This window comes from Triplophysa dalaica, chromosome 6 (assembly GCF_015846415.1).
Source record: "Triplophysa dalaica isolate WHDGS20190420 chromosome 6, ASM1584641v1, whole genome shotgun sequence".
NCBI lineage: Eukaryota > Metazoa > Chordata > Actinopteri > Cypriniformes > Nemacheilidae > Triplophysa > Triplophysa dalaica.
Window position 1 is genome coordinate 16,021,247 of NC_079547.1, and position 13,897 is coordinate 16,035,143.

The 13,897-nt window shown below is 37.8% G+C and overlaps 1 protein-coding gene across 2 annotated transcripts in view; it reads left to right on the forward strand.

Moving 5' to 3' along the window:
* brinp3a.1 (bone morphogenetic protein/retinoic acid inducible neural-specific 3a, tandem duplicate 1) overlaps window positions 1-8,340 on the forward strand; it is a 28,454-nt gene extending 20,114 nt beyond the window's left edge. For both annotated transcript variants that reach the window (XM_056749651.1, XM_056749652.1), the window contains exons 6-8: window positions 424-660; window positions 2,111-2,333; window positions 6,599-8,340. In XM_056749651.1, coding sequence (XP_056605629.1) covers window positions 424-660; window positions 2,111-2,333; window positions 6,599-7,715 — 1,577 coding nt within the window. In that variant the 3' untranslated portion in view covers window positions 7,716-8,340. The remainder of the gene's footprint in view (window positions 1-423; window positions 661-2,110; window positions 2,334-6,598) is intronic.
* The last annotated feature ends 5,557 nt before the right edge of the window (window positions 8,341-13,897 follow it).

Below are 13,897 nucleotides of genomic sequence, written 5' to 3' on the forward strand. Positions count from 1 at the left end.
AAATCATCCATGTCCCAGACTTTCTAATGTTGTTGTCACTCTTTTCATTTTGGTATTTTACCTTGATATCGAAAGAGGCAGCAACTTGTTTACAGGAATCTTTTGTGTTGTTGAAATATATTTGTAAGGGTTCCACTGAGGCATCCTTTTAAGGTTTTTATGAAATTAATGAATTCAATAAATAAAATAAAAATGTATTGCATGTAAACAATTTTTTTTTTTTAAATGTTGAGAAAGCATCTGTTTACGTATACAGATTGCTAATGGGGTGGGATTATCTGTTTGTCTGACCACTGGTAGAAACTACACAATTCATTCCAAGAAATTTTGTTAAATTATGTTAAACTGCAATTTTTTTATATTAGAAATTAACACATTTTTTATATTTTTTGTATATTTTAAAGCATTTTTGTATTATTTTAGGGCTGCAGATCATTCTGCCTGCGTACCTAAGGGGCCGATTTGTAGAAGCAGCTCTCAGCTATATCGGCTGCCACTCAGAGGGCGAGTTTGTGTGCAGAGAAAATGATTGCTGGTGCAAATGTAGTGCGGATTATCCCCAGTGCAACTGTCCCAGTGAAGACCTGAAGGCCATGCAGGACAGTATGAAACTTATCAGAGAATCCTGGACGCAAGCCAACCAAGAATTTCAAGAGTCTGGTAAGATTCTGCAATTTCATTCCGCTGAGATAAATAAATCTTCCTCTAATCTGGTACCTGCTTTTCTGGTAAAGAATTATACCTAAAGTTTAAAAAAATATGTTTTTTAGTCTGAGGTATCTGGAGTCTGTAAATTTTACTAATTCAACAAGGCGTCGTGGCGTGCCAGGATCAAGTTATTTTCATCACGCTGCTAAGATCTGTGAATATCCCTGACACGTAATGGGTCGACATTAAAAAGTGATTGTCACCTTGTTTTTTCTGAGGCCTGACAAGAAAATGGTTGGAAGTGCTTCCTGGGATCTAGTGTCATTGTCATTGTGGTAAAGCCGCATTTTGGACTTGGCAGCTTTATTTGTCCCTGAGCTAGGCATGGAGCCAAAACTGAGCAGGTTTTTGAGCGCATCACAGCCATGTTGGAGATCTACCTCCTGCAGTAACAGCAGGAAGTGGAAACCTCTGCCTAATGACTGTAAACCAAATAAATAAACAACAATCATCTGCTGGAGTGAGATGGTCTAATAGACAGTCTCTCTGTTCATTTGGGGCTTTAAGGATTTTGGTTTGGAACTCAAATTGGTAATCAAACAAAAAAAATGTGGTGCCTCGTAGAGATCAATGGATTTCTAAAAATGGAAATTTTCATATTCTCAATTACCTGATGGCGACATGTCTGATGGCATGGAAAATGTGTGCAGACTGGAATTGTCAGGTTATGATGAGGATCTGTGTTGTTAATTATAGGCGCTGAGATCATTTCTTATTGGATGTTAGGGAGCATTGATTCGAGCATTCGGTGGTGTTACAAGGCTATCGATTTTTCCAGCAACGGATGAAAATGAACTTCCCTCCCCTGAAAGACATTTGTGCGGCCAAGATCATTCTGCTTTTCTTTACGTCTGAACTTGAAAATTCCATCATCATTTACTCACCCTCAAGCTGTATAAATTTGAGTGTTCTCACAAATGAAGATATTTTGAAGAATGTGGGAAACCAAACAGTTCTGGGGCACTTTTTGCCAGGATTGTTTTTTCTTACTACAGTAGTCAATAGTGCCCCAGAACTGTTTGTTACAAACATTCTTCAAAATATCTTCTTTTGTGTTCAATAGAACACTGAAATGTAAAGGTTTGAAACAGCTTAATGGTGAGTAAATGATAAAAGAATTTTCATTTCTAGGTGAATTATCCCTTAATATATGTTTTTGTCGGTAAAGTCAAACAGTCCTAGAAATGGTTTAGCAATTCACATAAAGCCCCAGATGTCCCTGCCTTGGGTGTTCAATCACACGGGACAAATTTCAATTTTCATCAAAAGGAATAAAAATAACTTTCCACCTGCTACCTTCTAACCACAGTTTCACTATTGACTGGTTTTATGAAACATGACTTATTTCAATTCCAGCATTTTGATTCAAATCATTTATTCTTAACACTTGTCTACCTTCTAGAGGAGTTTCAAAATTTTGTGAGAAGATTACCAACATCCTATGCCCTGAACACATCTGCTGTGCAGTACGTCTGGAGGATGGACCCTGGTGTTCAGCAACGCTTTCAACTGTTGGAAACTAGCACTCAACAGCTGCTCGGCAAAGCACAGCGGATCATCAGCAAACTCTTCAAACTCAGCAAAAGGTGTCGAACTCAACCCAAAATATCCGTGCCCAGAGAGAGGTAAGACATGTACCGTTTTCCTGGTGAGTAATGCATGAAAAAGTGTATATTCATTATTAAGTAAATGATAGGTTTCTGCAGATCAGCTAGGCACAGGCTCCCCGTGACCCGAGGTAGTTCGGATAAGCGGTAGAAAATGGAATGTTGTTCCAAACCTGTGTATGACTTTGATTTTCCAGCAGAACACAAAAGAAGGTATTTTGAAAAATGCAGGTTGTCAAACAACACTGGTCTCCGTTGACTTTATGGACAAAAGACATTTCTCAAAATAAATTGTTTTGTGTTACAAATATACATGAGCCATATACATGATTTTAGTGAATGAAGGTGAATAAATAATGAGAGAATATTTTGTACATTTCAGGTTAACTGTCTCTTTACACAGTACTTTTAAAGGTAAATATGTAGAAGATCCTTAAAACACAGAATGTTGGTTTAAAGTCCTTGTGAACCGGAAGTTGCGATTGTTTTTCTTCCGTATATCTCAGTGAAATGGAATTTTGAATGAGAAAAATTGTTGGTGTTGCTCTCTTCTTTTTCTGCAAATTGTTTGGATGTAAATACAGCCCTTGCATTTTGAAATGGAACTGGCAGCAGACTGACAGTTAAAGGGGAGGAGCTAACGGATGCTGGGCCCATGCCATCTAACAAACGTAAATTAAGATGGATAGTCATTACAGGACGGAAGTGAATTTTCAGATTAAACTAAGATTATGAGGGCACATGATTTTTAAAAAGAGAGAGACCAACATTGATACACTATTTATGCAATATTTTATGAAAAAATAGGCATTGTAATGTTTTATTACACTGGGACTTTAAGGGTTGAAGCATCTGTCGCCATGCTTCACTGGATCTTTTTGCTTGATCTTTTTCCAAATGGTGAAACTAATAGGAGATTTCAGATGCATGTCCTTTGAACTAATTAATTAAGAAATGCCTTTAACACACTGCTCAGTCCATATCCGAGGGCATTTGTGGCAGGGATAATTGTGTTAAGTCTAGTACCTTGGCTGAAGTCCCAGCCGCTCTGAAATGATAGAGACTGTCCCATCTAATCATTTCAGGAGTTAGTGGATGAATAGGTTTTATCTTCTCATCTATAGGCTAAAGTGCAGGATGTGTTTTAATGGACAACACCAGAAACGGTAATTTACGGGGTTCTGCCATAGCATGATAACGCAGTGCCTTTGATAAGGGTTACAACTGAAAGTGAGTGTTCGAAGATGGTGGAGGGTCAAGGCCGGGCACGAAAGAGAATTATGCAAACCACGCAGTCAAGTGGAAAGTATTTGAGGCAGATGAAGTGATTGCAACGCCTAAAGCAATGATAGGGCTGCATAGTGTATTAGAAAGTTTGTTTTTATTTATATTCATATTGACTTTGCAAAGACATGTTATTTATAGATCACAATATAATCGCATCTTAAAATCCTCTGTGTTTTATTCCTTGAAAGAAACAGCAGTTTTGTGCTAGAATTGTCAAAAATATTGGGTATAAAATAAATACCGACATGTTTTTGAACTGCTCCTTGATCTGTCTTCTGCTTTGATAATGTGATTCAAGTTGCACCAGGCAAAAAATATATATTTTTGGTGTGCTTTTGAGTTCATGTTTTACTGTTTTGTTAACTGTCATTTCATCATTCACTCTTGTTTATTCAGAATTTCACTCTTTTTGTGTGATGTTCTTATTCCATTCTTAATGCGCTTCCAAAAAATAAAGTCTGATCAATTCATTCATGAAAGACAATGTCATACGTTTGAGCTTTGTTTGATACGTTTGAGCTTTGTTTGGTACGTAAAGTTTTTTTTGTTGCATGCTCTCATTGACAGCAGCACACAATTTGTCCTTTACTATAACATTTTTTTTTTAAATTACATGTAAATATAAATAATAATCATTAACAAATGTAATGAATCAAATACTGTTCTTGACTTTGAGAACAAAGGGTAGTTGACGTCCTATGGTGTGACATAAAAATGTAGGAAACAAACTACAAAATATTTTATTGTAATATTTGTAATATATTCTAACAATGCATATAATATTCTAGTTTTTTTGTTATTATTTGTGCTGTCACACAATTGGACACATTTACACATTTATGTGTCAACTACCCTTACAGGACCACATTCCAAATACACATCAAAGTTTGCTTTATTGTCAATTCTGCCACATAAACAGTACATACATTAAGAGGATTGAAATTGTGTTACTCTCAGACCCATGGTGCATACAAAATATACTACACAGAATGAAAAATATATATATAAAAAAAAAGATCAATAGAGATTAGTATATACACTCACCTAAAGGATTATTAGGAACACCTGTTCAATGTCTCATTAATGCAATTATGGTGGTGGTGTAATTGTGTGGGGGATGTTTTCTTGGCACACTTTAGGCCCCTTAGTGCCAATTGGGCATCGTTTAAATGCCACGGCCTACCTGAGCATCGTTTCTGACCATGTCCATCCCTTTATGACCACCATGTACCCATCCTCTGATGGCTACTTCCAGCAGGATAATGCACCATGTCACAAAGCTCGAATCATTTCAAATTGGTTTCTTGAACATGACAATGAGTTCACTGTACTAAAATGGCCCCCACAGTCACCAGATCTCAACCCAATAAAGCATCTTGGGGTTGTGGTGGAACGGGAGCTTCGTGCATCCCACCAATCTCCATCAACTGCAAGATGCTATCCTATCAATATGGGCCAACATTTCTAATGAATGCTTTCAGCACCTTGTTGAATCAATGCCACGTAGAATTAAGGCAGTTCTGAAGGCGAAAGGGGGTCAAACACAGTATTAGTATGGTGTTCCTAATAATCCTTTAGGTGAGTGTATATGTAAAACACAACTATTATAAGCAGGGAAATAAAGCAGGCAATAAAGAAAAGAAAAACAACATGGGTAATGTAAGATAGAGTGCAAACCAGTGAAATATATAACAGTGCAGATATAAGGTAGCGCATGGAGCTTTCCTTCATGGGTGTAATTTTAGTAACAAAAGCAAAAATGCTTATTCAAGCTGTTATTATTTTTCGATCAGATGTTTTTCGCAGTCTCAAAATATGGAAATTCTCAAGTAATTGTTTTCCCTTGGAATAGACGGGCATGACCATGTTTCGTCTCTGGTGTGAATTTCCGTTTCTCTGTCAGTGAAATATGCTGACAGGCTGCTGAGATTTACTTCATTGCCAACCACCTGCATACAGCCTGTCTCTCAGGCAGCCCGGTTCCATGAATATTTATACATTCTGTTCCCATCACTTATGTTATAATCTAAGGTAAACTGTTTTTCTTGGTGCAAGTGGCAAATCAGCAGCTATCTTTGTGGATAGCGTAACAAAAGCCTGCTGAAATAGATTTTTGCGCTTTGAAGCGAAAGCGTTAGCATGCACAGCCAAAGCGTGGAAATGGCTTTAATGAGTAATTTATCTACAAGGCAGTTAGGAGGATAATAATAAAGTACTGATATTAAACAGCTTAAATATGCACACACATTATACCTTTTGGGTGGGTTATTATTTTAGTCTTTTAGCAACGATTGTTAACCAGTATTTTGAATACACGTTAATAATTCTATTAAACACATTGAAATATTTCAGAGACTTTCGGTGCTTGTGAACTGGTATACACATCATTTACTTGTAAATTGAATTTTTACCCTGTTGTTTCATTCGGAACAAAGTGAAATGGAAAGTGGGAAACAAGTACGTTTTAGCTGATGTTTACAGTTTGACTCCATGTGACAGATCGTGCCGATTCACTCCACTTGGTTCATTTACCAGTGGCTGCGGAGAGAGTCATTCTAGTTCTGAATATGCATGTTATGTAAATTTTTGCAAGATGGGCTTGTCATGCTTGCAAAATGGATGTAATTATTTGGAAATAATTCAGTTACTAGTGTTGTTTTGCTTTTTTCCACGTTTTCCAGTTAGCTTAAATCATCAAGAATTATGGCGAAACTATTGTGTCTTATAAAAAGCATCCTGTACTTTTATGAAAAAAGTCAAATAATTATACACACCTCGAATTTACAAGCTCACTAATAGCTTTAGGCTGCAAGCTAGTGGAGACGAATGAGCAAAACAAAACACGTTCCCATGAGCTTACGACTTGATTAATTCCTGTGACATCTTTAATAACTATTGTATTTATTTTCACACTCTTGATGCTCTATTGAAGTACAATGCCATTTATAACTTGCAAGGCAATCTGACTTATCGCATTGCTTCCTTCCTCCCCGTAGGCCTCTCGGCTATTGGCTGAGATACATCCTCTCCATCATGTACTGCAGTGAGAACAATCAGATCGGCTCCTATATGGAAGAAACACGGACCTGCTCCTGTCAGTACGAGCACCCGTCATGTCAGGGCGTCATTCCGTGTTCTGTGGGTGACGGTCCTTACTGTGCCTCCTGCTCTTACGAGAACCGCTCCCGGTGTGCCAGCTGCAATCCCGGCTACATGCTGAGCCAAGGAACCTGTCGGAACACCATACCGGATTCAACGGACAACTACATCGGTTTTGAGACGGACCTCCAAGACATGGAGCTGCGCTACCTTCTGCAAAAGAAAGACAGCCGAATCAGCATTCACGCCATGTTTATAAGCAATGACGTCAGACTGAACAACTGGTTCGATCCCAGCTGGAGGAAGAGGATGCTGTTGACGCTCAAGAGCAACAAGTTTAAGTCCAGCCATGTTCACATGCTCTTGGGGATCTCCCTACAGATATGCCTTACAAAAAACAGCACCCTGGAACCTATGCTGTCCGTCTACATCAACCCATTTGGAGGTAGTCATTCCGAAAGCTGGATCATGCCCATTGACCAGAACAGTTACCCTGACTGGGAAAGGACCAAATTAGACATCCCTCTTGACTGTTATAACTGGACGCTGACTTTGGGGAACAAATGGAAGACTTTTTTCGAGACTGTGCACATTTACCTGAGGAGCCGTGTCAAATTGCCGTCGCCACTGGGGAACGGCACCGCCCATTTTGAGCCATTGGAATACATGGACTCCTCCCGGAATCTCGGCTCTATGAAAATCAACAGTATGCAGGTGTTTGGGTACAGTATGCACTTTGATCCAGAGGCCATCCAGGACTTGATCCTGCAGCTGGACTACCCGTACACGCAGGGCTCGCAGGACTCGGCTCTCCTGCAGCTGTTGGAGATCAGAGACCGGGTGAACAGACTCTCCCCGCCGGGCCAGCAGCCTTTGGATCTGTTCTCCTGTCTGTTACGCCACCGGCTCAAACTTTCTACCACAGATGTGGTCAGAATTCAGGCTGCTCTTCAGGCCTTCAGCGCCAAGCAGCCCAACTCAATGGAATACGAAACTACCAAACTATGTAGCTAATAAGTCACTGCAAGGTGGCAGCATATTTGTAGTGTTTTCATTAACTGTAGTTAAATGATCTGTTAATTTTTTCGAATGAAAAACCTCGGACTGCTGATGGGATACAGTGTTGATGGTCTGGGTCGTTTTGAAAGAAGCACCAACACTTTGACTTTTATTTTCTTACCTGATTTACAATAACTCACCTTGATTTCTTCATTTTCTTTTGATGTCACTTTGTCGAAATTACTGTAGCTTTAGCACCAGTTCTGATAAACTGTGCGTAAAACACATGAACATCTGGCATTTGAACATTTCGCATTCTCTTTGTATGGTAACAGAGACAGTAAGTCCACGATCAGTCAAATCTTGCGTAATCTTTTTATTCTGTCTGTCAACACTGTAACTCTCGAAAATATCAGTATCCTGATTAACAATAGATGGTTTTATTAAAGCTTCAAACTATTTTAAAGCTATTTGTTGGGATTTGAACGTAGGAGGAGGATCTGTCAAACCATAAACAAGGAACTTATTATATATTCGGTTTCATGTACATTTATTTTTATAAAATCTATTATTTGTGACAAGTTGCAAAGGTAATGTCCGTATTATGTATAGAACATGAATTTGTTTCTACTCTAAATAAAAGTCATTTTTATGTGGCGTCTGTAAATACTTCTGCGTGCCTAATTTGCATATTCATTTGCTTTATTTAGAGCTTCTTTCATGACAGTCTTCAATTATACAGCGAGGAATATAAACTCTCTTGAGACATACATTGGAGCGCATAATATAAATTCATATGGCACTTTCAAGTAATGGAAAAAAAAGATATTTTTATTTTGTAGGCAAATGTGATTTGGTAGATTTCCTTTTGACCTTGAATAGTAATCAGAGATGGACGTTTATGAAGTGATTCTTGGGTCATGTCCGAAAAACAAAGACCCATACAGACCAGTTTAATTCAGCTGTTCTTTTGGAATTAAAACTCAATATTTAGTACCTTAACGTTTCTCCTTGGATCACTTTGAGAAGGAGCGAGCCATATCATTTGGGAACAAACATTGCGAAATTGCCGCCACAGAGAAAAGTTAGGCAACCTTTTTCACCTTAATAGATAACAAATAGCTAAATGAGTTATTGACTGGTCAGCTGTGATATATCTCAAGTAATGGCTCTGCAAAAACATCAATTTAAAGGGACCACAAAAGTGGCAAGCGAATCAGCATTATGGGATGCAGTTACATAACGTGCAGTTCAAAGATATGAATAATAAATTTTGCTGAAAAACGTCTGGGACACATACCAGTCACATCTGGAGAAACAGTAGTCGCCAAAAGTGATGGACAATTCTCTTTCCTTGCTATTAAATTTTCCTTGCTAATGCTATTAAAGTTGCGTTTGGTATGTAAATCCAATGTAGTATGTAGGTCAGTAAAGTATCAATCACTATAAAACTGTAGTCAATATACTGTACTCATGTCAGCTTTTCTCTGTTATATCTGAATAAAACTCATATTGTTCTTTATGGAACCATACAGCCAAAAATGTTCTTTTATGATTAACTTTTACATGTCATCTGAGATCACCATCTTACTGTATGATTTACTTTAAATAAAAAAGTGGCTCTTTGGGCCTCATAAATATTTACTTCCTATAAATTCCATATGCAAGAGCCTGTATTCACAGGTTTTATTTGACCTCAAGGGTTCATTCAACATGTTTATGAGAGTTTCATCTTCAAACTTATTAATAAAGTTGCTAAGAGCAGAGACTGTACCCCCAAAAATCTATACTATAGGTCGTTTGTACAAGTACCTTGTTACAACCAACAGTTGAGTCTTAAGGATGTGTGCACTCTACCGTAAACAGCTTATTACGACGTATGGTTATGCGTGACGTGCCGGATATTACATTGCTTTAGGTTGTTCACTTTTTAATGCACTTAATTCTTCATCTTCATTATATTAGCAATAATTTCATGAATATTTATGGTTTTAAAGATATTTTGAACCCCTCAGCCCAACCTGCACCCTAAACCTAAGCACTTCTCAAGCATACAAAATGCACCACTTGAGTGAAAGTACAATCACGGGTATTTATTGCATAAGTTGACCAAAAAAACAGTATATTCCAAAACAACTCGCAGTCCAAACTTTCTGAATTTCAGCCAGAAGACTTTCGAAGATATATGTGAATGCAACAAACGTGGACAAAACAATCAGACGTCATGACACACATGAGATGAACAACTGAAAATTGCTAACATGCATCAGAACAAAGAAATTGAAACAGTTTTGAAACAACCTGAGGGTGAGTCAGGGATGCCAAGTTGTCAAATTTTGGCGAAATTTGCCTTTTTGGATCCAAAATGGGTCATTATTGTGATTCGTGTAGACCCGGTGTGTTCTTGAACATGTGGGGTGAGGGGGCCTGTGAGTCTTTGGACAGGGTCACGGTGATTCTAGACACGTGTAAGCAGACCATGGACTATTCTGATTATGTGCACTGAATAGAATGAAATACAAATTGTAGTAATTATATATAAACTATATACAGCGTTTGGGGGATCTTGCGTCATTGTCACCTTTTTAAACCCGATGAGTTTACATCCTGTAAATTATGGCAGATTATTAATTTTTGGATGAACTATCCCTTTAAGATCTTGAGGTATACATTTAATATACATCAAAGCTGTACTTTGGTCCCACGGTCTCAAGTGAAGCACTGGTTACAACAATCTGTCCATTATACGCTCAGCGGCACAACATTTTTGACACTGCCAGAACTTCTAAGTTAAGCTTTATCTCAAAGGCAAAATGAATCAATCGTTTAACATAATATGCAGAAAACAAAGACTTCGACTTTTTCTTGTTTCAAGATAAATCTTTTACAGCCAAAAGTGCAAAGTTAATTTACGAATTAGAGGTTATTTTTGAACCAGTTCTGTAGGACTTTCCGTAAATTTATTTCAGAGTGTATTAAATAAACAAGTCTTAGATCAAAAGGGCAATAACATTCCTAACTGCTGAATATGATCATCATAAAATGGCTGTAACTCTTTATGTTCTCCTTTATACATTTATTTCTTATTTAACACTGTTTGCCACGTTTAATTAGAGCTGTTTATGTGAGCACATTTAGAAATGGGGTCAGAACAATGGGTCATCCTTGCTTCATCACGTCTGAGGCAAATTGGCGTTAAATTCACAATGTTTGTGCTTCATATGAACTGTAGATAAATAAATATACAGTAAGGACAGGTGGCAAAAAATGCAGAGGCAACTGCTCTTCAGTCTGTACTGTCATTTTAATGTGTTTTATATAATATTTTTCAAAATAATACACAGATGTTTAACTCATGTAAAATATATGGCTGAAGTAAACATTATAATATTTTAGTTTTGAGCTAAAATATTTTGTTTAAGCTCAATGAAATATATTTCTTCTTTTTCAATTATTTTTTTTGAAACTTTCATTACATTATTTCAATTTCGAACCTTTTCGGACACATAAAATGCATAATGTTTTCTTATCATAGTATGCCACAAGCATCCCCTACAGTCCATGAACTGTCTACCACACTGTTTGCTTTTATCTCTTCCATTGAAAATTCAATGTTCCCCAGAAGAGCAATTTTTGCAACCTCATTCAGTGTTCTTCATAGTTCATCACACAAGCACAATCAAGACACTCCCAAAGTGACACCATCTCCTTACTGAAGCCCCAGCCTATCCAACAGGAATATGTGCTCTCATATAAATGTAATGGTTGCACTAAAAGATGATATTAATGCTTGGAAGTGAAATAGCGTAGGAAGATTTTTTTAGGTGAAGGTGACACTATAACAAGAAAATTGAAAATTGTATCTTGTGTAACTTTGTCTAGCACAAGGTGCCCTAGCGGTGTGGAACTGCGTCTAACAAAAATACCCCCCCTCCCCCTTATCTTAAAATGGGCAGAGTGCATCCGTTTCTATGAACTTGAGTGGGCTGCACATGGCAGGTAATTGACATTTGTGTGAGGCGAATATTTGTAGTGCAAATGTTTAGGGGCATAAATTATATTTATGCACATTACGTTTTGCTGCCTGAGGGGGTAAGTGAAACTAATTTAGTGGCAATAAAACTAAATTAATGGACTACAAGCATCTGAGCACATAAAGGAGTAATTCCGCCTGAAAGTTATATTAATATCTAGAGTATGTAATTGTGAAAAGGGCCTCGTAAAAAGTAATGATTTTACAAGCAAAAATAAATGTACGTCTCACTGGAATTATCCAAGTTTCAATCAAAGCTCATCAGTTTCATTTGGATCAAGAAAGACATGGATCTGGCCCAGCGTTGAAAACGTTTCAGCATCTTTAATGAAGTGGAAACAGGACATTCAGATGTGCCTAATGCAGGCTCTGGAGAAAAATCACTCAGACGTGTGGAAAATCAAAAGTGTTTGCATTAATCTGCAGCCCTTTAATACATCAATAACCACTTAATTTCAATCAGGCTATTTACTGTATCCAATTAATCTCAATAATAAGTCCTGCTCTGTTCTAAAATGCAGCATCTACTGGTCACTTGGTGGTTTGTTGCCTCTGAAATGTATGATATAGGCAGATCAGGGCTAATTCTTACACTTGCGCTCACTTAAACATTTTCATTATAGTCTTTCAGAATAGACACATACCATAAAATGTTGGCTACCAACAGGGCCGGGTGTTGGGGCCCTCCAGATTTTCTTTTGGCCCTCCCAAAAATGACAGGCTGACAATAAAATAAACATTAAAACTTCTTATTTTTACTATCTGTTAAGTTTTGAAAATGATGCATGCAATGAGCTATGATTATATTTCTATAAAAACTGTTGCTTATTCAGAATATCTGTCTGCCCCCAATAACCCCCAGCATAGAACCGGGCAAGGCTACCAGAAATGTAAGAAAGACCTTACGGGCCATGTTGTCACACTATAGGTGTAATTTGCTACAGTAACAAACTAAAAGCTAGCATTAAAATGATACTATTGGCTCTGTATCTTAATATAAACAGATTAAAACTTCAAGAAAATGTACGAATGGTTTTGACCTATAGGAGTCCAGAGCCACCATACAAAACCATTACTAAAGGAAAAAGATTTGTGTAATTGGACCGTTATTTAAACCTTGTGGCTACACAGCCAAACCCATTGTGACAGTAAAGTCTCATTTTCCCCTACATTACAGAGTTAAGTTCAGAAATGCAGCCAAAAGTAATTTATCCATACTGTTTCACCGGTTTTGCCGTCCCAGTTGCTCATTTAAGTAATCTTCCGGAGAAATCTCAAGGCAGACAGCCTGAATTGTTTTTAATTAAAGTGTTCCTTTTTGCATACCTGTAAGACTGAGGGTCTTTCAGTACTACAGAAGTAATTAGTGTGGCTTTCACTTTCATGTCCGATCGGTCCCTTTCTGTACAACACGGACCAGCCTGCACAGAAGGCAATTAACAGCGACTATCTCCATTAACTTTATAGCATGTGGAATTATTCACAGACCTGAAAGTCTGTCCTCATTTGTAATGAGCTGGTTCGCTGAGAAGCGTTTAACTTTGACTGGTTTGTGGTTTCTGTATACAGTTATTTTATAATATTACATTAAATGTAGGCCTACTAGAATTTGTTTAATAGATTCACCCCCATCCTCCCCACCACAACCAGGAGGTCCCTGTCCATTTAACCCCAGGGAGGCAGTCTACGCTCCCGCCTTAATCTCAACGAAGAGAAGTCGAGGAATTCTTGGCCCTCTGGATGCAAGCCGCGGACAGGGCCTACTCCAAAGAACTATACCTTCACAATTCTCATATACTGTCATCAGTTATTTAATAAATGTTCATTGCCAAACATTTTGCCCCCCGAGTATTTCTGGTAGAATCAGTCCTTTTTCGATGCCAGTTTTATGGATGTCCTCCGGAGCCCAGAAACATATATTTGTGTTCACATTATGAGGGAAAAGAGGTTTGATATACTTTGTAATGTACTTTAAAGCTTCCAATATACCGTCTGAGTTTGGCAAAACATATGTGTTCCTAAATACACAATGCACATATATTACTCCCCAGTTTCACAGCGGTTAAACAGTTTATGCCCTGTGTGATATTTGACGCTATTTTACTTGCAGCCATCCAATACCGACATCTTGACGCAACAAACTCCGAAATACTTTTACTCTCCC